The 27,162-nt window shown below is 34.8% G+C and overlaps 1 protein-coding gene across 3 annotated transcripts in view; it reads left to right on the forward strand.

Moving 5' to 3' along the window:
• Positions 1-26,638, forward strand: part of HTR2C (5-hydroxytryptamine receptor 2C) — a 300,907-nt gene extending 274,269 nt beyond the window's left edge. For all 3 annotated transcript variants that reach the window (XM_054472903.1, XM_054472902.1, XM_054472904.1), the window contains one exon: positions 23,169-26,638. In XM_054472903.1, the coding sequence (XP_054328878.1) occupies positions 23,169-23,995 (827 nt within the window). In that variant the 3' untranslated portion in view covers positions 23,996-26,638. The remainder of the gene's footprint in view (positions 1-23,168) is intronic.
• Positions 26,639-27,162: the final 524 nt, after the last annotated feature.

The raw sequence follows: 27,162 nt of genomic DNA on the forward strand, positions 1-27,162 counted from the left end.
ATTTTCATTAATTTTCTGTATTGTTTTAATATTCTCTCTTTCATTAATTTCTGCTCTAATCTTTACAAGTTTCTGCCTTCAGCTTGCTTTATGTTTATTTTGCTGTTCTTCAAGTGTCTTAGATGGAAGCTCAGGTTACTGACTTGAGACTTTTTTTTCTTAATACAGGCATTTAAAATGATAAACTTCTAAGCCCTGTGTAATTGCATCCAGTAAGTTTGGGTATGCTGTGTATTTATTTTTATTTACCTAAGAGTATTTTCTTTTGTTTTACTTTTTTAATTGACAAGTATATATATTAATTATGTACATCATGTTTTTAAAATATGTGTATGTTGTGTAATTACTAAATCGAGCTAATAGAAATATGCATTACCTCACATACATATCCTTTTTGTGGTGAGAACACTTAAAATCTACTCTCTTAGCAATTTTCAAGTATACGATACATTGCTATTAACGATAGTCACCATGTTATACAATAGATTCCTAGAACCTATTTCCCCTTTTTTTTAACTGAAATTTTGTATCCTTGAACCAGCATCTATTCAAACCATCCTAACCTCTGGCACGACTATTATACTCTCTGCTTCTATGAGTTAGACTTTAATTATAGAGTTCACATATAAATGAGATAATGCGGTATTTGTTTTTCTGTGCTTGGCTTATTTCATGTAGCATAATGGCCTCCAGATTCATTCATGTTGTCACAAATGACAGGATTTCCTTCTATTTTAAGGCTGAATAATATTTCATTGTGTATATATTCTGCAGTTTATTTATTCATTTATTCACTGATGAAGATTTAGTTTGATTCCATATCTTGGCTACTGTAAATAATGCTGCAATGAACATGGAAGTGCAGGTGTCTCTTCAACATATTGATTTCATTTCCTTAGGATATATATCCAGTAGTAGGATTGCTGGATTATATATTAGTCCTATTTTTAATTTTTTAAAAACCTCCATACTGTTTCTCATAATGAACCTACGGAATGGGAGAAAATGTTTGTAAACCATGCATCTGATAATACGTTAATATTCAAAATATGTAAGGAACTCAAACAATTCAATGGTAAGGAAACAATCCAAATAAAAATGGGCAAATGATCCAAATAGACATTTCTCAAAAGAAGGCATACAAATGGCCGGCACATATAAAAAAATGCTTAACATCACTAATCATCAGGGAAATGCAAATTAAAACTACAATGAGATGACATCTGATACCTGTTCAAATGGCTATTACCAAAAATACAAAAGATGACAAGTATTGCTGAGGATGTGGAGAAAAGGCAACCCTTGCACACTTTTGGTGGGAATGTAAATTAGTACAGCTACTATGGAAACCAGTATGAAGGTTCGTCTGAAAGTATTTTCTAATTTCTCCTTTGATTTAATCTTTGTTCCATTAGATATTTAGAGCATGTGGTTTAATTTCCACGTATTTGTGATTTTCTCAGATCTCATTCTATTATTGATCTGTAATTCCATTTTGTTATGTTCAGAGAACATGCTTCATATTCTTTATCCTTTAAATTTTGTTGAGGTTTGTTTTATGTTATAGCATATAATCCAGCCTGGAGAATGTGCAAGGTGCACTTTAGAAGAATGAAACAGACACTGGGCCCTAACCAGAGGATAGAGGGTGGGAGAAGGGAGAAGATAAGGAAAAATAACTAATGGGTACTAAGCCCAATACCTAGGTGACAAAATAATGTGTACAACAAACACCCATGACATGAGTTTACCTATATAACAAACCTGCACATGTACCCCTAAACTTAAAAGTAAAATATGTATATATATAAATATAATAAAAATTATGTAAAATAAATAGTCATGAACTATGTAATTGTATTTTTACTGTTCCTTTTCTATGTTTAGATACACAAATATTCAGTGATACACAGTATTCAGTACAGTCACATGCTATACAGGAGTCTAGGTGTGTAGTAGACTATACCATCTAGGTCTGTGTAAGTACACTCTGTGACATTCACACGATAACAAAATCACCTAACAACACATTTCTCAGAAGATGTGCCCATCATTAAGCCACACGCAACTGTAATTAGATTTTTTTAGATCCAAATTTAGATTTTTGGCTTTATATAAAAAAGTTTGATTTAAAAATGGATATTCATTTTCGACATTGGTATCTTGCACTTTAATTTTAATTTTTAATATTTTAAAAGAAATAATTTTTCAAAACTATATGGAAATAATGTTAACTTTTAAATTGTATGCTTGTTTTAATGTATACTTTTATAAATATATTTTCATTTTACTCATTTAGGTTATTACTGTCAATTGAACACCAATTATGTTAAAATCTTTATTAAATTCGTATAATTAGCGATGTAGCTAAAAAGAATGCAAGAAAAATAAATTTTATCTGACAAATATATTTTTAAAAAGAATATATATTCTGTTGTTGAGTAGATTGATCTACAGATGTCTTTTAGGTCTAATTGATTTATAGACTTGTTCAAGTCATCTATTTCCTAGTCGATTGTTTGGCTACTTGTTCTTTAAAATCATAAAATGTAGTATTGATGTGTTCAACTATTGTTGAATTGTCTAATTATCACTTCATTTCTTTCCATTTTCACTTCATGCATTTTGGTGTTCTGTTATTGGTACATATATGTGTATAATTGTTATACCTTTCTCATGGACTGACCCTTTACCATTATAAAATTTTTATCTTTAGTAAATTTTTGTTTTGAAATCTATTTTGTCAGATATTAATTAGTATATCCTCTTTAGCTCTCTTGTGGTTGCTCTTTGCATGATTCCATTTTCCATCTTTTAATTTCAACATATTTCTATATAGATTTGTATATACATTGTGCCTCCCGTGTACAGCATTAGTTGGATCATGATTTTATTCAATCTTACCATCTCTTCATTTTGATTACATTTTTAGTCTAATCACATTTAATGTTATTAGTGATATAGTTTGATTTAGGTCTGCCATGTCACATTTTATTTCTATATGTCTCATGTCTTTTTTCCTTATATTCTTCCTTTACTGCTTGCTTTTACAGTAAGTGGATATTTTCTAATGTAGCATTTTAATTTATTTAATTATTTCTTTTTAGTTATTTCTTTAGTGGCAACTCTAGGGCTTACCATATATATCTTATCAGAATCAGCTTCATATATGTACTAACTTAATTCCAATAAGATTTAGAAACATTACTCCTATGTAACTCTATTCCTTTTTCCCCTTTCTGAAGTATTATATATCCTATATTACATATGATACATATCACATCAATACATTTTACAAGCACAATAATATATCGTTATAATTATTACTTTATGTAATTTTACGTCTTTTAAAGAATTTCATAGAGAAAAGGAGCAAATTCATATTTATGTCTTTTGTTATATTAATCTTATTTCAGATTTTTTCCTATGGGTTCAAGTTACCATCTAGAATCATTTATTCAGCCCGTTTTAGCTTTGCCCCTACCTATATCTTTTTAACTGTCATTGGCAAATGTGTTTACATTTCTGTAAGGTATATAGTCAAGCATACATTATGTCAACTTAAATAACAAACCAAGAGAAGCTCTCTAAAACAAAAGATGTTTATTTGGGGATACAGCATTGCAATGGGAATATGCATGCCATAGTAAAAACTGCGTATTTAATGAGATGAACAAAGACAAAGGCTTTTAAAGGAAAAAATCAGACGGATTACATAATTGTTTTGAAATAGTTATTCTTGTCTACAAAGATTAATAACAAGAATGATGCCAGTCTGAGGTTAGACAGGTAGTTGCTGGGTAGATGACGCTGTAGAGGTATTTTTTTGTGTGAAGTTGTGATGTTTTTTGCAGACTTTTGTGATAGTTTTGTTTTCAGATATACCAACATGAGAACGCTCTCTTCATGGCCTTTCCTGGCTCTATTTGTCAGGGTTTCATTAATATTAACGAATCCATTTTGATTATGGCAACTTTCACAATTGTACACTTTTTTATACAATTGCTTTTAAAATCAGCCAAGAAAGGAGAAATGTATGCATTTATACTGTCTTCTGTAATTAAAAATTTCTTTATAGATATTCTTTGTATTTTTATATTGGTATTATTGTCTGGGGTCACTTGCCTTCAGCTCAAGAACTTCATTTAGTATTTTTTGGAAGGCAGGTCTGCTAGCAAAATTCTCTCAGGGAATGTGCTTATGTTGCTTTTGTTTTTAAAAATAGCTTTGCTGGATATATGATCCTTGGTTGACATTTTGTTTTTCTTCATTAGACATTTTTGAATATGTTTCCACCCTCCACTGTTTCTGATTAAAAGCCAGCTGTTGGCCAGGCACGGTACCTCACGCCTGTAATCCCAGCACTTTGGGAGGCTGAGGTGGGCAAATCACAATGTCAGGAGTTCGAGACCAGCCTGGTCAACGTGGTAAAACCCTGTGTCTACTAAAAAAATTAGCTGGGTGTAGTGGTGAGCGCCAGTAATCCCAGCTACTTGGGAGGCTGAGGCAGGAGAATTGCTTGAACCCAGGAGGTGGAGGTTGCAGTGAGCCAAGGTCACACCACTGCACTCCAGCCTGGGCGACAGAGTGAGACTCTGTAAAAAAAAAAAAAAAAAAAAAAAAAGCCAGCTGTTTATTTCATTGTGGTTCTATTTTAAGTGATGGGCCCTTTACCCTTGTTGCTCCCAAATTTTTCTCCATATATTTGGCTTTCAGTATTTTGACTAGTTTATCTGTGGATCTCTTTGTATTTTTCCAACTTTTAGTTAATTGACTTTCCTAGATGTGTAGATGTGTAATGGTGTTCTTCTCTCTGAGTAGTAGTCCCAATCTAGAATTTGAGTGCTAAGTGAAAGGGGTAGGCAGTAGCCATAGGTCTTTAGGCTTGCTTCTCTTGACATGAACCCCTGTCTTATCAGGTGGGAAAATGGCAATTCGGGACCCAGTATTTTCAGCAGCACCATACCCAAACTGGAGCTTCTACTGTATGAGTAGAGATCAAGTAGAAAAGTAGAGTGCCCACTTCTCAGCTACACTTACCCAGATATTATCCTCAGCAGCAGGTAGCTGGTAGTAGGATGAAAAATGCTGATGCTGTGCCTCTCCTAGGAATATAAATCCTTGACTGGGAACTGGGGATAAGGGGAACCTTGTGCATTAGCTCTACCAATCTGAGTGAAGTTTCCATCTTCCTGCATTGGGAATGGGGAGGAACAGGATGGGTTGTGGTTCAAACACCATAGACTCTCACTGTTCTTACTGAGCTCTACTAGATTTCCTTGAACAAATGTTTCTTCATATTTTGCATGTCCCCAGGACCATTTTCAGAAAGTTTAAATTATTGTTCTTCTATAATTTCCACTAGTTTTCGTGGAGAGTAAATCTGTGGAGTTCTTCATGTTGTCATGCCAAAAGTGGACCTCGCTTCATCTTTTTTTATGTCTTCATAATATTCAATTCTATGGATATACCACATATTTACCTTCGGTTCATTGAACATATTTTAAATCACTTATTTAAAGTCTTTTTCCAGTAAGCCAAATATCTACGTTTTCACAGAGACAGTTTCTACTGATTACTTCTCTTCCTATGTAAGAGCCATACATTCATATTTCTTTGAAATTCTCATATATTTTTATTGCAACTTGGACAATTTAAATATGATAATGTGGTAACTCTGGAAATTAGATTGTCATCATTCCTCAGAATTGGCTGTTTTCACTATTTATTGTGGTAGTTATTGTTTACTGACTTTCCTGAAGTAATTCTGCAGAGTGTATATTCTTTATCAATGAAGTCTCAGCTCCACTAGCTTAGAGGCCAGCTGATAATTGGACAGAGATTGCCTTAATTGCCTGGAACAAATAAATCCCCCAGTTGTTGCTAAGGAGTTCTGTGTTGCTGTTGGGGCACATCTTCAACATTCAGCCAATCAGTATACCATTCTGCCATGGGCTTCCCTTACTTGCACAGAGCCTCAAGGTTAGACAGAAGTGAGAGTTTAAGGCCCTCTCAGGTCTTTCCTAAGCAATCCGACTGTTTAGGGAATGCATACAATCCTACACATGCAGGTGTCCTTTTAGATTATGAAAAATCATGTTGGAGCTTTTCAAAGCCCTTCTGGACATTTTATTTCTCACTTTTTCCTTTTATTCATTTTGCTTAGTCTATTGTTTTCCCCAACTGTAAATAATTTCCTCAGGCAGCTGGAATGTTAAAACATTTGCCAGTAAATGTTTTCCAGAAATGCTCCTCAGGGAGAAGTTTTTAGCACTGGTTGAACTCCAAGTCAGATGAAATGAAATAAGCCTTTTGTGTTGGTTCTTCCAGGACACCACTAGAAAAGTCAAATAATAACAATTTTTTAGGTGCATGGCTTTCAGAGATCTCCAACTCCATTGTGCTGCTCTCAGTGCCAGGAGGGTCAGCTGTTATTTTTTAGGACTGACGCTGATCTGGAGAGCAGGGGATGGGAAAGGAACGGTTCTTAGTGATATTGAGACAATTATCTTGAATGAATGTTTCCCGTGTTGCTGCAAGTTTTGGGTTAGTTTTTATAGTTCTGATGATGTTGAATCTATTTTTCCAATTTTTCTGTTGCTTTTATAGAGAGGCAAATTTTTGAAGGGACTTACTCTAACATTTTCACAGATACCACTCTCTGCTTTTTCTTGTTTTAAATTTCTTAGTATGCAATTTCAATTCCACTATTGGCATTTTAGATATATTTGAATTATTTTTAAATTATTGAGCTAGAATATATGGTATGCTTCTATAAGTTATCCTATTATACTAAATGTTCATCTCTACTTACTTCTTAGAAAAAGAAATATAGGAACTTTGAAAAAGTATAGTTGCATTTACCTCTTCCCATCATTTGTGGATTGTTGTCAAATATATTACATGTGTCTACATTATAAAGCCACTTACAGAAAGTTGTAATTTTTGCAGTAAATAGCATCTTTGTAAAATAAAAAGAGTTTTACCTTATATTATACTTAACCACACATTCACTTACCATTTCTTGTTCCCTTCATTATTTCTGGTTTTCATGAGTTACTATCTCATGTCATTTCCTTTCAGCCTGAAGGACTTCCACTAACATTTCTCATAGTGCATATCTGCAATCAATAATTCAATTTTTTCTGTCTACAAATATTTTCATTTCACCTTCAATTTTGAGGAATAGTCTTACTTGATATAGAATTGTTGGTTGACTGTTGTTTTGTTTTAGCACTTTTAATTTGATATTTGAGTGTGTCCTGTCCTTCATATTTTCTTGACATAAGTTGATAATTATATAATTGTTTCCTTGTATTAAATATGTCTCTTCCTACTTCTGCTTTTTAAATATTCTTACTCTCTTTTAAATTCAGCAGACTGTGATATTTGTAGGTGTGATTTCTCCTGTTTATTCTATTTGGAATTCATCATCTTTATGAAAATGTGGGTTAAACTTTTTCACAAATTTGTGAAGTTATTGGCCACTATTTCTTCAAACATTTATTTTGCTTCTTTCTTTCCTTTCTGTCTGGGGCCCAAATTATACATATATTAAGCCACTTAGTATTATCTCATAAGTCTCAGGCTTAATTCATATTTTGTATCATTTTATTCCCTACTCACTGATTCTTCTAGCCTTCGAAATTGCAATTGTCCCATCAAGTGATTTTTTTTTTTTTTTTTTTTTTTTTTGCTTTTCTGGTAATTTAATTTTACGAACATTATAATTTTCACTTGGTCTTTTTATAGATGTCATTTCTTTATTGATATTGTTGTCTTACCTATCATTAATACCATATTTGCCTCGAAGTTATTGAACATATTTTAAAATACGTGTTTTCACATTTGGATCTTTAAATCAAACATCTGTGACCAATCATGTTCTATTTATATTAAATTCCCCTTTTACAGTTTATGGTTCCCACTTTCTGTTTGTCAACTTTTGATTGAAAACTAGATATTGTTATACATTGACACTCTGGAGCTTGTTTCTTATTGTGAAGATTATTGTTTTGTATATTAGTAGGTATTTAACTTTCTGGACTCAAACTATAAAACCTGTGTCCCCCACATTGTGCAACAGCTGACATTTCTTTTCAGTTTTCTTCACTTCTAGTTGCTTCTTTTTAGTGTGTTCCTCCCATCTTTCTTTTGTGCCTATGGAGTTTAAAGATCAGCCTAGGATTGAGGCAAAATTTGTAGTGAGATTTAGGATAGGCTGGAGAATGCATTCAATCAAAGACACAAATTGAAAATTAGTAAGGGAACTCAGGAAGAAAGGGAACCACAGAGAGATCGTTAAATCGAAATATAAATTCATGCTGTATATCCTGATCATAGGAAGAGATCCTTCAATGTATCATAATTTAGTCTGGCAATAGCTGTTGACTTTTTATAAGAATATATCTTTTTATCAACTGGGGAAGTATCTTTGTTCCTAGTTTTCAGAGAATTTTTATCGGGAATAGATATTGACTTTCGATAAATGATGTTTTAAATTCTATTGAGAGGATCTAATAGTATACTTTTTTCTCTTATTTATCCTATTAATGTGGATAATTTCTTTGACTGGTATACATTCTTGAAACATCCTTGCATTCTTGGGCACAATCTAGAGATTAAACCCCCATCTGATCATGATATACTTTTTATATATTGATGGATTTCAATTCCTAATATATTACTGAGGATCTGTACCTCTATGTACATAAATGATTTTGTTCAATAAATTACTTATCTTGCAAAGTCCTTATCAGCTTTTCATATCAGTTATGCTGAAATCATAAAATTGGTTAGAAATATATCCTCCTTTTCCATTATCTGAAACTGTTCACATAAAATTGGTAATATTTCTCTCTTAAATGTTTGACAGAATTCACCAATGAAGCCATATGCATCTGAATTCTTTTTCTGGGGGGGGGTTTCAAATGTCATTTAGTTACTTTAGTAGATGAAGAGCAATTTCAATTTTCTGTTTCTTTCCATTGTGTTTCACTTTAATTCATAGGCAATACAGTAAGGCAAAAAATTAAATAAGGAAAAGTAAAAAAGACTGGAAAGAAAACACAACTTTTTTACCTGAAGATAAAATAATTGTCTATGTGAAACTTAAGGAATCTACAAAAATGAAAACTTTACTAATATCAATAAGTAATTTAGCAAGCTTTCTGAATAACAAATCGTATAACACACAAACATAGATGGTATTTCCATATACTCACAACAAGTAATTGAAAAATTAAATAATCTGTGTCTATAGTATCATAAAAAATATAGTATCCTTTGAAAATATATGAGAACCCTCTATACATATAAACATAGCTTAGAGAAATTAAAGTGGAATAAATAAATGGTATGATATTACATGTTCTTGAATTGAAAATCTAAAAATTAAAATATAATCTATTAATATATCTAAATTAATCTATAGATTCATATTAATCCAAAAATAATCACATCAGGCTAGCTTCAGAAACTGACAAACTGATTTTATTATTTATTTTTATTTTTATTTTTATTTTGAGTTGGAGTCTCACTCTGTTGCCCAGGCTGGAATGCAGTGGCATGATCTCAGTTTGCTGCAGCCTCCGACTCCCGGGTTCCAGCGATTCTCCTGCCTCAGCCTCCCAAGTAGCTGGGATTACAGGTGCCCACCACCACACCCAGCTACTTTTTTTGTATTTTTAGTAGAGACGGGGTTTCACCATGTTGGCCAGACTAGTCTTGAACTCCTGACCTCAGGTGATCCGCCTGCCTCTGCCTCCCAAAGTGCTGGGATTACAAGTGTGAGCCACTGTGCCCAGCCTGATTTTCAAATTTATAAGGAAAAGTAATGGACCTAGGAGAGTTAAAATAATTTTGAAAAAAAACTAGGAGCATTTATCTGATTTCAAGACATACAATATAGCTAAAGTAATCAAGAGAGTGGTTATTGGCACAAGAATAAAGAAATAAATCAATGCAATTTTTTAAAAAATAGTCCAGAAATATACTCACACATAAACTATCAGTTTTCCAAAAAAGTGCCAAGATAATTAAATAAGAAAAATGTTTTTTTCAATAAATGTTCTGAGGCTTATGTACAAATTGGTATAAAAGAATTAACCTTGACTTCGGCCTCATAGTATATACAAAATTACCTTAAGCCAGATCATCAATCTAAATATAAAATCTAAAAGCAAAATTATTATAGATAAAATATAAAAGAATATCTTCATAACCTTGCCATAGGCCAATATGCTTTGAATAGGAAACAAAACACATAAATAAAGAAATTAAAAGTTGACAAATTGAACTTCAAAATTAAAAACTGCTCTTTGAAAGACAACAATATTAAGGAAATAAAAAAGACAAGTCAAAGACTCAGAGAAAATATAGGCAAGATATATCTGACAAAAGACTTGTATGCAAAATATATAGAGAGCTCTTAAAAATAAGTCAAACAACTCAACTGAAAATGGGAAAAATCTTGAACACTTTATAACAGAATATATCCAAAGGCAGTAAGTATATAAGACATTGTTCAGTGTCACAGACTGTGATGATAATGCAACTTTAAAACCACAATGAGAACTGGCTTCACACCACTAGAATGGCTAAAATTGAAAAGACTAACAGTACCAAGACGTGTCAAGAATTAGTGGCAACTGAAACTTTCATTGCGGATGGGACTGCAAAATGGTACTTTGTCAGTTTCTTAGAAAGTTAAACATGCATCCACCCTATCATCCAGCAATTCCACTGCTTACATTTACCCAAATGATACGAAAATATATGTCTACACACAAAAAAAAATCTTATCACGACTTTTAAAACTACTTTATTCATAATAATCCCAAACTGAAAATATATCAAATGTTTATCAACAGGTGAAAGGATAAGCAACAATTCCTTCAAAGGAATAATATTTAAAATAGAAAGAAAAACTAGTGACGCAACCAAAAATATGGGTGAAGTGATAGCCATTATGATGAGCAAAAGCAGCCAGATATTTAAGTGTAGATCTTGTATGATTCCATTTATGTAAAGTCCTAAAACAGGTAAACCTATACTGATAAGTATCTAAATAGTTGTTTCTTGGGGTGGGGAAAATTGACTAGATAAGAAGATAAGAAAACTTTCTGCAGGCTTGAAAATGTCCTATATTTCAATTGGGATGGTGATTTTACAGATATATACATTTGTAAAGCCTCATGTAAATGTATACTTGAAATCTGTGTGTTTTTATGTGCTTGTAAATTATATTTCAATAAGGTATTTATATTTCAATAAATCTACCTTATTTATTTATTTATCTTATTTATTTATTCATTTATCTACCTTATTTATTTATTCATTTGAGATGGAGTGTTGCTCTGTCACCCAGGCTGGAGTGCAGTGTCATGATCTCAGCTCACTGCAACCTCTATCTCCTGGGTTCAAGTGATTCTCATGCCTCATCCTCGAGTACTTGGTATTACAGGCACACACCACCATGCTCGGCTAATTTTTGTATTTTTATTTGAGACGAGGTTTCACCGTGTTGGCCAGGCTGGACTCGAACTCCTGACCTCAAGTGGTCCACTCGCCTCAGGCTCCCAAAGTGCTGGGATTACAAGTGTGAGTCACTGTGCCCAGCCAGATTTATTTTTTAAATAAACAAAACATCAACAATCTGTGAGACACTGACAAGTGCTCTAATATGCATTGATCTCAGAAAGGGAGGAAAGACACACTGAGGACATAAAATGTTTGAAGCATATAGAAAGTGTACATCCCTTCTTATATTTTTAAAAGTCTAGTAATAAGTGAAAAAAATTATAGCAAAGTGTTGTGGAGTTATACCATATTTAGAAATAAATCATATGAAAACAATGACATATGTTGGGGGTGTAAATGAACTTATGCTGTTACATTATTCTTACATTATACATGAGGTAGTAGATCATGCAACTTATCATAATTGATCATAGTATTTCTTTTTAAAAATATCTGTAGGTTATGTAGTGATGTACTCTCTTTCATCTTGATATTGGTAATTTGTGTTCTTTCTCCTTCCTTTTTCTTGATGTGTCTTGGTAGAGATTGATCAATTTTATTAAACTTTGCAAAGAACCAACTTTAGGTTTCTGAGTTTCCTTTATCATGTATCTGTTTTCTCTTTCGTTGATTTTTACTCCCCATTTATCCGTTTCCTTCTTTGTATATAGGATGTAATTTCCTCTTCTTTTTTTCAAGTTTCTTACTGCAGAAACTTAGATGACTAATTTTAACCATTCTTTCTTCTTTTTGAATATTGACATTTACTGTTAAAATTTCTTCTAGGCTGGGTGTAGTGGCTCACGCCTGTAATCCCAGCACTTTGGGAGGCTGAGGCGGGCGGATCACATGAGGTCAGGATTTCGAGACCAGCCTGGCCAACATGGTGAAACCTTGTCTCTACTAAAAATACAAAAATTAGCCAGGAGTGGTGGCGGGTGCCTCTAATCCCAGCAACTTGGGATGCCGAGGCAGGGAGAATCGCTTGAACCTGGGAGGTGGAGGTTGCAGTGTGCCAAGATCATGCCATTGCACTCCAGCCTGGGCAACAGAGTGAGACTCTGTCTCAAAAAAAAAAAAAAATCCTCTATATTTTGCTTTTGCCCTACCCACAAATTTTATATGCTGTGTGTTCAACAAATTATTCTCAAACGTTTTTCCAATTTTTCTTGTGATTTCTTTTTTGGCACATGAGCTATTTAGATGGTTGTAATTTGATTTTCCAGTTATTTAGATGAGGTGTGGGAAATGAGTGATCAATATCTTATTTGTCATTAATTTCTTATTTAATTCTGTTGCTAAGAACATACTATATAAGATTTCAGTCTTTAGAAGTTATTGAGGATATTTTATGCTTCAGCATATGACTTATCTTGATAAGCATTCCATGTGAACATTTTAAAGAAGGTATATTCAGAAGCATGCAGTGTAGGGTTCTGTAAATGTCAATCACATCTAATTGACAGTGTTTATATTTTCTACATCTTTACTTTCTTTTTCAAACAGTTACTGAGAAAGGAATATTAAAAATGCCAATGATGATTGTGGATTTGTTCATTTCTTCCTTTAGTTCTGTAGATTTTGCTTTAAATATTTGAAGCTGTGTCATTGGGGGAAACACATTTAGGATTTGTATGCTTTACTTTTGAATTTGTCCTTTTATTATTGTGAATACCCATTTTCATCTCTGCTAATATTGCTTGTCTTGAAATACACTTTGTCTGACAATAATATAGCCATGCTACCTTTCTTGTAATAACTACTTATACAATATATAATTTTCCATAATTTCTAACTTTGTACTTACATATGTCTTCATATTTAAAGTTTGTCTTTTTTAAGACAACTGATCATCTTTCTCTTTTAATCTGAAAATCTCTGCCTCGTAACTAATTTGGATCAATTACATTTTATGTAATCATCAATATGACTAGGTTTAAGTCTGATATCTTGCTATTCATTTCGTTTTTGCTTCATTTAATTTAATTTTTGTTCTCCTGTTTCTCTTTTCCTGCCTTCTCTTCTGCTTACCAAATACCTTTAGCATTGCATTTTAGTTCCTTTATTGACTTTTTATCTATATATTTTTAAGTATTTTTATTTGACCTAGGTGGATTTAAGGATTGCCATCGGATATCTTATCTCATAAGCGTCCTTAATTTGAATAATGTACTAATTTTCCACTTTAGACTTTAGACATGTAAGAAACTTAAAATGTATAATTTGATTTTTCAAGCCTGTTCTTTTTGTTGATATTGTCATGTATGCTTTTGCTACATATGTCATAGACGCAACTTTAAAATCAACTCATTTGTGCCTCAAAACCTCACTCACCTTTTAAGAAATTAGGAAAAAATAAAAAGTAGTCTGTTTACTTACATGTTTACCATTTCGGGTGCTCCTCTTTCCTCCAGTAGTTGTGAGTTTCCACCTGGTATCATTTTCAACAGCCTGAAGAACTTCCTTTAGCATTCTTTTTTTTTCCAACTTTTATTTTAAGTTCAGGGATACACATGCAGGATGTGCAGGTTTCTTACATAGGTAAATATGTCCCATGGTGGTTTGCTACACAGATCATCCCATCACTTAGGTATTAAGCTCAGCATCCATTAGCTATTCTTCCTAATGCCTCCCTCCTCACCCGCTGGCAGGCCCCAGTGTGTATTTTTCCTCACTATGTGTCCATGTGTTCTCATGATTCAGCTGCCACTTCTAAGTGAGAAGACAAGGTATGTGCTTTTCTGTTCCTGTGTTAGTTTGCTGAAGATAATGGCTTCCAGCTCCATTCGTATCTCTGCAAAGGACATAATCTCATTCCTTTTTATGGCTGCATAGTATTCCATGGTTTATATGTACCACATTTTCTTTATCCAATCTATCATTGATGGGCATTTGGGTTGGTTCCAAGTCTTTGCTATTGTGAATAGTGCTGCAACGAACATATGCGTGCATGTATCTTTATAACAGAATAATTTACATTCCTTTAGGTATATACCAGTAATGGGATTGCTGTGTCAAGTGGTATTTCTGCCTCTGGGTCTTTAAGGAATCACCACACTGTCTTCCACAGTGGTTAAACTAATTTACACTGCCACCAACAACAGTGTAAAAGTGTTCCTTTTTCTCTACAACCTCACTACCTTCTGTTGTTTCTGGACTTTTTAATAATCGCCATTCTGGCTGACATGAGATGATATCTCATTGTGGTTTTGATTTGTATTTCTCTAATGATCAGCGATGTTGAGCTTGTTTTCATATATTTCTTGGCCACATGAATAGCTTCTTTGGAGAAGTGTCTGTTCATGTCCTTTGCCCACTTTTTAATGGAGTTGTTTTTTTCTTGTAAATTTGTTTAAGTTCCTTGTACACTCTGGATATTAGACCTTTGTCAGGTTGCAAAGATTTTCTCCCATTCTGTAGGTTGTCTGCTCATTCTTATGATAGTTTATTTTGCTGTGCAGAAGCTCTTTAGTTTAACTAGATCCCATTTGTCAATTTTTGCTTTTGTTCCAATTGCTTTTGCTGTCCTCATCTTAAAATCTTTGCCCATGCCTATATTCTGAATGGTATTGCCTAGGTTTTCTTCTGAGGTTTTTATAGTTTGGGGTTTTACATTTAAGTCTTTAATCCATCTTGAGTTGATTATTGTATATGGTGTAAGAAAGGGGTCCAGTTTCAGTTTTCTGCATATGGCTAGCCAGTTCTCCAAGCACAATTTATTAAATAGGAAATCCTTTCCCCATTGCTTGTATTTGTCAAGTTTGTCAAATATCAGATAGTTGTAGGTGTGCAGTCTTATTTCTGAGATCTCTATTCTGTTCCATTGGTCTATGTGTCTGTTTTTGTACCAGTACCATGCTGTTTTGGTTACTGTGGCCAAATAGTATAGTTTGAAGTTGAGTAATGTGATGTCTCCAGCTTTGTTCTTTTTGCTTAGGATTGCCTTGGCTATTTGGGCTCTTTTTTGGTTTCATATGAATTTTTAAAGTTTCTTCTAATTCTTTGAAGAATTTCAATGGTAGTTTAATGGGAATAGCATAGAATCTATAACTTTGGGCAGTTATGAGCATTTTAATTGCATCGATTCTTTCTATCCATGAGCATGGAATGTTTTTCCATTTGTTTATGTCATCTCTAATTACTTTGAGCAGTGGTTTGTAGTTCTCCTTAAAGAGGTCCTTCACTTCCCTTATTAGCTATATTCCTAAGTATTTTATTCCTTTCGTGGCACTTGTGAATGGGAGTTCATTCATTCTTTGGCTCTCAGCTTGCCTGTTGTTTCTGTATAGGAATGCGCTATCTCAGGCAGGCTCCACCCTGTTGCTGGTGGCTGGCTGGAATTCCCAACCAGTGGGTCTTACCTTGTGAGATGCCATGGAAGTGGGGCCCGCAGGACAATGCTGCTTGACTCCCCGGATTCAGCCCTCTTCCTAGTGGTATGTACGGACCTCCCGCCTTGCCTGAGTTGCAGACACCTTTGTTGGGGATCCTGGGGTCGGAGTATGTAAAGCTTCTGGGTCTCTGTGTGTGCCTGAGCAGCTGCTTTGCTGAGACTCCACACAGCTCGGTGCTGGACCCAAGGCCCTGGTGGCATAGGTTCACAAGGGGATCTCCTGATCCATGAGTTGCAAAGATCTGTGGGAGGAGCATGGTTTCCCACAGTCGCACAATCACTCACCGCTTCCCTTGACTGGACATGAGGGTTCCCTTGGCTCTGTGTTGCTCCCAGGTGGGCCATTGCCCCACCCGACTTTTCTTTGTTCTCCATCGGTTAAGTTGTTTCCCTGATCAGTCCCAAAGTGAGTACCTGGATATTTCAGTTGAAGATACTGTATTCACTCACGCCTTTTGTTCCTCTCTGTGAGTGCCGTGGACTGCAGCTGCTTCTAATCAACCATCTTGGTCCCCTTAGCATTATTTTAATGAAGTTCTGTTGGCAACAAATTCTCTCAGCTTTAGTTGACGTGAAAAAGTCTTAATTTTACCTTCATTTATGAAGTATATGATCACTGAACATAAAATTCTGGGTTGACAGATGTGTGTTTGTTGCTCTAGTTTTTACTTTATTCTTTTTAAAGATGATTTTATCTTCTGTCCTCCATGGTATCTGATATGACACCCTTGGATATTTCTTTTTTTTTCTCACATTAAGCTTTATTTTAATGGGTTTCAAAATTCTGTGACAGATTTTTGGTAGGGCATTTCCATTAAAAAGTGTTGATTTTAAAAACTAAAAACTTAAAACTGCCACATGCAAAAAAAAGGGGGTCCAGAAAACATTCTCTTTTTCTTCTGAAGGTTTTACAATGCATTGTTGTCATTAACCAGTCTTTTACTATTAAACTTAAAAGGCTAATTGAAACAAACATTTCTGAGACCATTATTCCACCACTGATTAAAACTGGGGTGGCAGGTATTAGGGATAATATTCATCTAAAACTTCTGAGCTTTCTGGTCAAACTTGGTGACCTTGCCAGCTCCAACAGCCTTCTTGTCCCTTGCTTTGATGACACATCATCATGATATGATGTCTATCTCATATCATGAAGAGGAAAATGACTCAGAGGAGGATAGTCTGAGATACTGTCAACACACATGGGTTTGTCAGGAGCCATATGAATGACAATGACTGCAGCATCACCAGACTTCAAGAACTCCTGTCAGCCTGAAATAGTATGGTTTTCTAGGTATCCTTGAAAAAAAATTTCCTCTCCATGCAAAATAACCCATGGAAACAGATAACCCTGCAGGTTAACAATAATTTCCCTATGTTTTCATTTTGATGTTTATCAAGCTGTTCTAGGAAACGTATTCTATAATCTCTTTTGTATCACGATTTATTATTCATCTCTTGGCAGTCTGTTTCCTGTCTTCACTATAATTGTTCTCTCTATAATCACCAATGACCTCTTCATTTTCAAAGACAGAGAAAATGTTTCAAATTCTAGACCTCTCTGTGGCATTTGAAACTGTTGCAGATGTCTTCTTCAGAACACTCCTTCCCTTTGTCTGTAATGACATAACTTTTCACTTACACTGAATTGTTGTCATGTGGCTGACACTCATTTTGCAAATTTTGTTGCTGGTAGTTTTGATCTTACCAGAAGATGTCAAAAGAAGTTATTCAGACCAGTTTCACACATGTACTGACAATGACAACTATCTAATGACTACTGTCTGGCCAACAATGATTGTAAGACACTATGGGTTGTATGGAGCATCACAATTTCAAAGATGTTAAAATCTGAAAGAAACGTGCCTCTTAGAATCATTGGCATATGACCTTATGGTTTGGAGAGAACTGATCTGTGTTGCTTGAATTCAAGGCTTTAAGAAATAATGTAAACATTTTTATACATCCTCTGAACTTACCTCTTTTGCAGTAAAATAACTTCATCAACTAATGGGCTTTTAAGAGGCTGATATGAGATAATGCATGTAAAGTATGTAATGCAGACAAAGTTTCAGAGTCAGTAAGCACTCATAATAAACACTTAATGAATGATAGTAGTAGTAGTTGTAACAGCAGTAGTAGTTATAATAGTGGTAATGTTATATTTTGAATAAAATAGTGGTAGAAGTAACATATGATATTTTCAGTAAAGCTTTAACTTAACAATGTTACTGAATTTAATATTCTAAAATGCTAAGTAAGACTCTTAAATGTTTACTGAAGGCACTCTTCCTCTCAGAGTTTAAGTAACCTTAATAAATAATAACCACATTTCAGAGATTTGCAACAACTGAATTAGATAATGCATGTGAAATATATTTGACAGTTTATTAGTTGAAGAAGTACCTAAGATTTGCAGCACAACATGAATTATAACTCATGTTTGTTGGTTCTAAAATTCTAAGGAAGATGATACAGAGTTATTGAAGTTAATCTCAGAAAGGTTAAGTGATTCCACCTAATAACTTCTTTTACTTTTTTTGTCTGGGTTGAATAAAATATATATAAAAGTATATAACAATTGTGAAATATGTGGCTTAGTGCATGACAAATAAGCCCTCAGTAAAAGGTAGTTATTATTATTGGAATTATTGTTAATGACACCTGATATTTTCAATGGTAGTTCATATCTACTTTTCCTCTTTGGCCAAATCAGGAATTTCAAAAATATTGAAGATTGCCTCATGATATTTGCTAAACTTACTTAATTTTTCTGAAGTTAACTTCATCAAATAACATGTGCCTTTCAGAATTTTTATAAAAATGAATGATGAATTTAAAGTGTTTTGTTGCCAGTATTGCTGTTATTTATATTTACCAGACATGATAATATCGCATGAATTACTATTGGTTGAAATAAAAATGCTAAGACAAACTTAACACATTTGCTGAACTTAACTCTCTAGCACTTAAATAACTTAATGCATTAACATAGAACAGCAGTTCTCAAGCTCTTTGGTGTCAGGACCCTTTTATACTCTTCAAAATAATTGAGGACTCCAAAAGAGTTTTTGCTTATGCAGCTTATACTTATTGATATTTATGGTATTAGAAATTAAAACTGAGAAATGTTTAAAATATTTAGGAATAATTTTATTTTCAATAATGATAATAAACCCATCTAAGGTTAACATAAAAACATATTTTTGAAAACCATAATCTCTAAAACAAATCAGAGAGAAAAGCCAGGCATTCTTTTACAGTTTTGAAAATGTATTGTATTTATTTATTTATTTGTTTTAGATGGAATTTTGTTCTGTCACCCAGGCTGGAGTGCAGTGTCGGGATCTCGGCTCACTGCAACCTCTGCCTCCTGGGTTCAAGCGATTCTCTTTCCTCAGCCTCCCAAGTAGCTGGGATTACAAGCATGTGCCATCATCCCTGGCTAATTTTTGTATTTTTAGTAGAGACTGGGTTGCACCATGTTGGCCAGGCTGGTCTTGAACTCCTGATTTCAGGTGACCTGCCCACCTCGGCCTTCCAAAGTACTGTGATTACAGGCGTGAGCCACTGCACCCGGTCCACAGTTTTGAAAATCTCTTTTAATATCTTGTTTGACAGAAAGAAAGCTAGGTTCTCATATATGTATCCACATTCAAACAGTTGTGGTATGTTGTTTTGATTGAAATTTATGAAGAAAATGCAGTTTTAAAGACAGTTAGGAAAGGAAAACCTAGCAAGCTTTCTAACAGTCTCAGACCTCCCTAGGGTCCTTGAACCACACTTTGAGAACTGCTGACACTTACCTTTTATTTTTTTTTAAGTATTGAATAAGACAGTGTATAACATATATTGTTATTAATGCTGCTTTTGTTGTTGCTTTTTATAATTTCCTCGTATGTTTGAAATAACTTGAATTTCTTCTTGTTTTGTTGATTGCATTCATGGTTTCTAAAAACAAAAGAAAATTAATGACAGTGCAGATTTGGTAAACTGGTTAAGCTACTTTGCCAAATAATACCTGTCTTATAAAGTTTTTAACCAAATTGAGATAATACATTCTACATCTGTAATGTCAGTAATATGCATGGCTCAGTGCCTGGCACATAGGATACACTCAATAAATGGCAGCTATTAGAATCACCCTTTCCTCAATGCACAAAAAATAATACAAACAGATGCCAGGGATAAAATTGGCCTCATCTACCCAATAACAGCTTCAGCTCATCTACAGTGACTTTGCTACCCTCTCTTGCTGTCCCTTGACAAGGCCTACTTTAGGCTCAAGAGTCCCTTAGACAAGTGAATAAATCATTTAACAGAAGCGAGCTAACATTACTCTGGAGTTGGTCTCTAAGTGATACAAACTTCCACCAATCTTATGGCCTGTGTGTGAGGCCTTCCCCAGAAACGTCCAAGTGTGTCCATGAATACTTAGAATATATGCAGCATTTCCTGTGGGAAATTGAAGGTACATGCCTCAGTCATGATGCCTCCAGGGTGAAAGCAAATTTCCCAGATTGAGTCTCTAGCCCCACGCTGTAGTATCTAAGGGCTGGGTGGTTGGCAAGGTAGGAGATTGAAGAGGGAAACACCACTCCTGCATCCTTTATTGCTTTTGCTGTAAGGAACCTGGAAAGGTATAACAGAGTTTCCTATCAACACTTTGTCAGAAAATGGGCTTCTTCCCTACAAGTTATATCAAACGGGTGGTTGAACGTTTCTATTTAGGGATCCAAATTTTTTTTGCTCTGGAAGGAATCACTTCCAAGGTTAGCAGTGGCCAATCAGTTTTGGAGACTTTTTAAAATCTGAGGTTTAACAGTGATGTTACTGTGTTTCAGAAAGGACCTCTATGTCTTCTTTTCTCTTTTTTTTAATTGAAAAAAATTATCAAACTTTCTGTTTCATAGTTGACTTTCGAAGATTACAAAAGTAGAATTATAAAATAAAGCCCATGAACTCATCATCCAGCTCCAAGATTTATCAGCTTGTGGACTGTCTTGTTTCATCCATACTTTCATCCACTTCTCCCTCCCGTATTATTTTGAAATAACTCCAAACATCATAATACTTCATCTGTGTTTTAGTATGTATATCAAGAAATAAAAGAGCTGTCTTTTTACATAACCACAATATCAATACCTCACCTAAAAATTAATGAACAATAATTATTTAATATCATCCAAAGGCCAGTCATTGTTCAGATTTTTAATTGTGTCTTGAAAATTTTTAACATGTTTTTGTTTTCATCAAGATCCCAAGAAGATCCACATATTGTAATTACTTGATAGATCTTTTAAGTATCTCTTAATATATAAGTTCCCCCTCTAACATTTTCTCTTGTAAATTTTTTTAAAGAAACTCTTTCTTCTTTTAAAAGTCTTATATTAACTTTCTGCAGACTAATCCATCACTAAAATATGTTATTAAGGTTAAGCCAACACTGACGTCTTTAGGGCATGTTTGATCTGTGCTCTTTCTCGAGATTACCTTACATTTATGATTTTTCAAATAAAGATTTAAACAACACAGTCTGGCAGCTTTCTTAACTGCTTTTTTTTTTTTAACTCTTAAGAAATATATTCTGTGTGGTTCTGCTGTACTCTATATTCCCAAATTCCTGTTGAAATTTCCGAGGCATTTCATCAAACTTGGTGAAAAATCACTTTCTCTTTTCTCCTTCTAATAATTGCCATTCCACCCCATTCAGGTACAAAGGTCTCTTCTTTAGGATCTGGCCTTGCACTACTTGAGGAGACTTACTGTTTGCAGTGCCTCCTCATTTTCAGTCTTTCCTACTTTCTTGAATGGTGTGCCTAGGTTCAGAGCTATAGATAGGCATGGACCAATACCCAGGGAAGTCTTGTCATATCTGTTGTGGCTTCCTCACCCTGTTACTTGGCTTCCTACTCTAGGAAAAGGCCAGTCATTTTAGAAATTCCATGTCTGAGGAAGAAGACTTAAAGATCACTTTCAAAACACTCTCTTCTTTCTGTCTTCCCAGAGATTAAATATCAGTCAACATTCTCAGCAAGCTCTAGCAAAGAAGCATTGACTCATTTTTTTTTCCCTCTCGATCATCCAGCCAGATACTCTATACCTGACTAGGCATGTTAAAGCAACTGATAAGGACTTTCTGTTTCAGGTTTGTCACAGTTGCTCGTGTGTTCTCTAAGGTCAGCAAGGATCTCTGAGAATGCATTTCTATCTCCTCTCACAGTTCATGATGTAGACACCTACCAGCCCAGGATTCCTAATAATCTCTGATGGAATCCCACAGGTACAATCTGAACTTCCCAGGCTTCGACTTCCTGTGGACACAAGAGAGGACAGCAATCTCTGTCTCTATTTATTATCTATTTATCTCTATGTATTGATGCAGGACCTCTTGAAGACCTACTGTGGTTATTTCTGAAAGCTTCCAGATATCTTACTTATGCTCAGGCACAAGATCACCTTCTGCTCCCACCTCCTCATTGATATTTTCTGACTATGGGCCTATTTATTGAAGGAAGTGCTTCCCTAGAGTACTACCTCTCAGTATTCTTAAAAACAAGAATGCTCAAAATTCCACACAGAAACTGGAGGACTGCATCTCTCCCAACTCTACATTTTACCCTCTCTTGACTTTGAAACATTGCTCATTCCCAGAGACTCAAAATAAAACAAACAAAAACCTTGGCTAAAAAGAGAATCTTTTCAGTCTCTGCTTATTGACTTTCTGCATAGTAGTTAGACTCAGCCCAGCCATCCCTAATAGGCTATTATTACTATTTACAGGTGGTATTTGTCTCATTTTTATTGAATTTGGAAGATGATATGCTAAAGAAACAATGATTGGCTTTATTAATGTCACCAAGTACAGATGTGAATTTATCCATTGATTCAACAAATATTTATCGAGTGCCTTCTATGAGCCAGGACGATTCTTGGAACTGGAAATCCAACAAATCTCACACAATCCACCCTTTGATACAACCGTGTCTCTCTGATATGGTTAATATCAATGACGGTAATTCCATGCCTTCTACAGAATTTAGGGAGAAGGCATTCCTAATATGAAAAATGCCATCATTTTCTGATGCCATACTGCTAGTGTTTCATGTGACTATCGATTATGCCGTGAATAGCTTTCAACAAATATCAGGTCTGAATTTCCTTCCGTAAAATGCAAATTAATGTATGCGGTTGAATATATCTGTTCAGTACTTCAATATGCTATAACCACACCCTTCCTTTTTTCTTCCTTTAGGTGTATCAGTTCCTATCCCTGTGATTGGACTGAGGGACGAAGACAAGGTGTTCGTGAACAACACGACGTGCGTGCTCAACGACCCAAATTTCGTTCTTATTGGGTCCTTCGTAGCTTTCTTCATACCGCTGACGATTATGGTGATTACGTATTGCCTGACGATCTACGTTCTGCGCCGACAAGCTTTGATGTTACTGCACGGCCACACCGAGGAACCGCCTGGACTAAGTCTGGATTTCCTGAAGTGCTGCAAGAGGAATACGGCCGAGGAAGAGAACTCTGCAAACCCTAACCAAGACCAGAACGCACGACGAAGAAAGAAGAAGGAGAGACGTCCTAGGGGCACCATGCAGGCTATCAACAATGAAAGAAAAGCTTCGAAAGTCCTTGGGATTGTTTTCTTTGTGTTTCTGATCATGTGGTGCCCATTTTTCATTACCAATATTCTGTCTGTTCTTTGTGAGAAGTCCTGTAACCAAAAGCTCATGGAAAAGCTTCTGAATGTGTTTGTTTGGATTGGCTATGTTTGTTCAGGAATCAATCCTCTGGTGTATACTCTCTTCAACAAAATTTACCGAAGGGCATTCTCCAACTATTTGCGCTGCAATTATAAGGTAGACAAAAAGCCTCCTGTCAGGCAAATTCCAAGAGTTGCCGCCACTGCTTTGTCTGGGAGGGAGCTTAATGTTAACATTTATCGGCATACCAATGAACCGGTGATCAAGAAAGCCAGTGACAATGAGCCCGGTATAGAGATGCAAGTTGAGAATTTAGAGTTACCAGTAAATCCCTCCAGTGTGGTTAGCGAAAGGATTAGCAGTGTGTGAGAAAGAACAGCACAGTCTTTTCCTACAGTACAAGCTACATATGTAGGAAAATTTTCTTCTTTAATTTTTCTGTTGGTCTTAACTAATGTAAATATTGCTGTCTGAAAAAAGTGTTTTTACATATGGCTTTGCAACATTGTACTTTACAATCATGCCTACATTAGTGAGATTTAGGGTTCTATATTTACTGTTTATAATACATGGAGACTAACTTATTTTGATTGTTTGATGAATAAAATGTTTATTTTTGCCCTCCCTCCCTTCTTTCCTTCCTTTTTTCCTTTCTTCCTTCCTTTCTCTCTTTCTTTTGTGCATATGGCAATGTTCATGTTCATCTCAGGTGGCATTTGCAGGTGACCAGAATGAGGCACATGACAGTGGTTATATTTCAACCACACCTAAATTAACAAATTCAGTGGACATTTGTTCTGGGTTAACAGTGAATATACACTTTAAATTCTTGCTCTGCTCATCTACCCATATAAACACAGTAAGATAGGCTCTGCTTTCTGATACATCTGTCAGTGAGTCAGAGGCAGAACCTAGTCTTGCTGTTCATACAGGGGCAAAATTTGACATTGTCAGAATGTTGTGTTGGTATTTACTGCAATGTCTGTCCCTAAACATAGTGGTATTTTAACATAGCAGCTGGTTAACCAGGACTACAGAAGTGGAAGGATAATGAGATGTAATACACCAAATAGCTTTTCACTTCTTAAGGACAATGTTCAAATTCTGATTATTACAACAAGCAAACTGAAATTAGTGTTTTCATTCTGGTCCTTAGTAAATTCCTAATTCTATGATTAAACTGGGAAATGAGATCCCAGAGTTATTTCCCAACCCAGGATTCAACATCAATTGGGTTTTGATCTCAGCATCCTGGAAATTTGTGTGCTTCACACAAAGTGAAATTAGTACTTTGAGCCTTATTAAAATATTTTCTTAATTATGGTACCTCTATCTATAGGACTTAATTTAGCAGTCCATTTTTGAGTAAAACTTGTGTTGGAAGTATAGATGGTAGAAACTTTGGAAGTTTTACTTGATTAAGGACTACAGAATTGGGCCCTTAGAATGTGAAAAAAAAAGTAATTAAAAAGACACTTTTACCGAACTCGGGATTACAGAAACACGGAGTTTCCATTTGGATTTTAAACAAAATTTATCTCATTTTCAGATCCTTCCGAACTCTCTAGTGCAGGAAAAGGCTGCAGCTAATTTGTGAAAGTGGCAAGCTCTTCATTGCACTGCAATTACGTACCAGACGTTTAAATCTTTGTTAAAATATAGTGTTGTGTTACAATAAGTGTTGGCCATCGTTTCATTTGTGGGCCTGCTGCTCTCTAAGAATTCAGTAGCATTTTAATAGCTTCTAAACCATGAAAGGTTTTCAAGCATTGCTAAAGTCAGGCCATTCAGTCTATGCTGTGTGCAGAGTATACAAGTGTTTCTAGTAACAGTATTTCCATATGTGTCCATTTCACACAACTGTGGATAAATTTTGGAAGAATTCATGATGCTAGTTCTTACGCTTAACAGTTACTTACACACCTGAGAATGTGCCTCTCAGTATCTTAAAATTGGTTAATGAAAAAATCTGAATTTCTAAAACCCCTGGTCTGTGTTCTCAACACACAGCATAGATAAATCCAGTAGTCTGCCACAAGGGCAGTGGAAGAGCAGCTGTATTTGAGGAAACTCATACAGTCTCTATTTGATTTGCAACACTGCCAAACATCAGTCAATTGCTTGAGCATGCCCAAATATAACATGAAAGTCAAGTCTACCTGCCTTGCCTGTTAGGTCTGTTGAAGTGCATGTTAAAATAATTATATGAAGCAGAATGAGATGATTTAATTCTTACTGAAATGAAAATGGCTGAAGAAACACAGCATGCATTTAGCATGAGTTCTGCACATACAGATGGTGTCCTGCATGAATGCCATGTATGTTGCATGAATCCATCGATTTGTATTAATGTAGGGCAGAATAGCTGATAGAAGGACTGAAGAAAATCCTTCAGCAAGCCTTAAAAAGACCATGCATTCAGATATGAAGTAGTGTGAGTGTTAGAAAAAATTGGAAACATCTGATTTCTGAACTATCAGGGCAAGCTCATAGCACATGATTTACAAAGAAATAAAATATAAATCACAGATTTCCGAAAGTACTAGCAATAAGTTGAATGATAATAGCTTACAGCACATTTGTTAATGATTCTTGTGTCATCAAGTAGTAGTACTTAATAGTACCCAACCTGGTAATTATCCTCAAATTGTGTGCTATTCGTAAGTTCTGTGCAGTTTGGTATGAAACAAATATACTCATTTGGATATAAATCTTACCCTTCAATGTTAAATCTACAAACTTTTATAAATGTTTTAAAGAAGTCCATGTGATAATTGTAAAGGTGATGAATTTACCATCAAACAAATCATTTTGACGTATTATTATATATGTATATCTGTGTAAGACACGTGCAACAGACTGCCTTATATTATTTTCTGTAATTCTTCTCCTTTGTCAAATGGTATTTTTTGTGAATGGTTGCAAAGTGTTGTCTTATTCCTAATTCCTGTATGTTATCCACTACAGGTTTTGTGAGACTTCCTATTAATTTATTAAATTTATTAAATGTTGGCTAATATGTCACATGTCTTTTTTCCCCCAGATTCTTTTGAGGGAAACATATACCACTTGACACTTGACTTCATTTTCATAGAAAATGAAATTGAGTCCTGTAAAATAAGTTGATGAAGACAAATGCAACCAGAAAAGATCACTTTCTTTTTAGTAATGATGCATGTACTCAAAGACTATGGCATCAGAGGAAAAACAAGAGGTGTGAATGAGAAAAACAGTATCAACAACAGCACCACCAATTCCTCATGAGCAAAATAACCACACTCCCAAATTGTTCTGCCTTCCTTACTTGAGCAAGGACTGGGGTGGTTCACATGCTCTCCTTGTTATAGGTGTCAGTACTGCCTTATTCCCACTAGAATCTAAGCTCCTCAAAGACGGAAAGGACCGTGTTTATCCTGTAGATGGTTTGTCTCCAACATTTAGCAGCCTCTCTACATTCAACATGTATTCATTGAGTATTAATATTTGCAAGTACCAGGCCTGGTGGCTCATGCCTGTAATCCCAGCACTTTGGGAGG

This window comes from Pongo pygmaeus, chromosome X, assembly GCF_028885625.2.
Source record: "Pongo pygmaeus isolate AG05252 chromosome X, NHGRI_mPonPyg2-v2.0_pri, whole genome shotgun sequence".
In the NCBI taxonomy this organism is placed as follows: domain Eukaryota; kingdom Metazoa; phylum Chordata; class Mammalia; order Primates; family Hominidae; genus Pongo; species Pongo pygmaeus.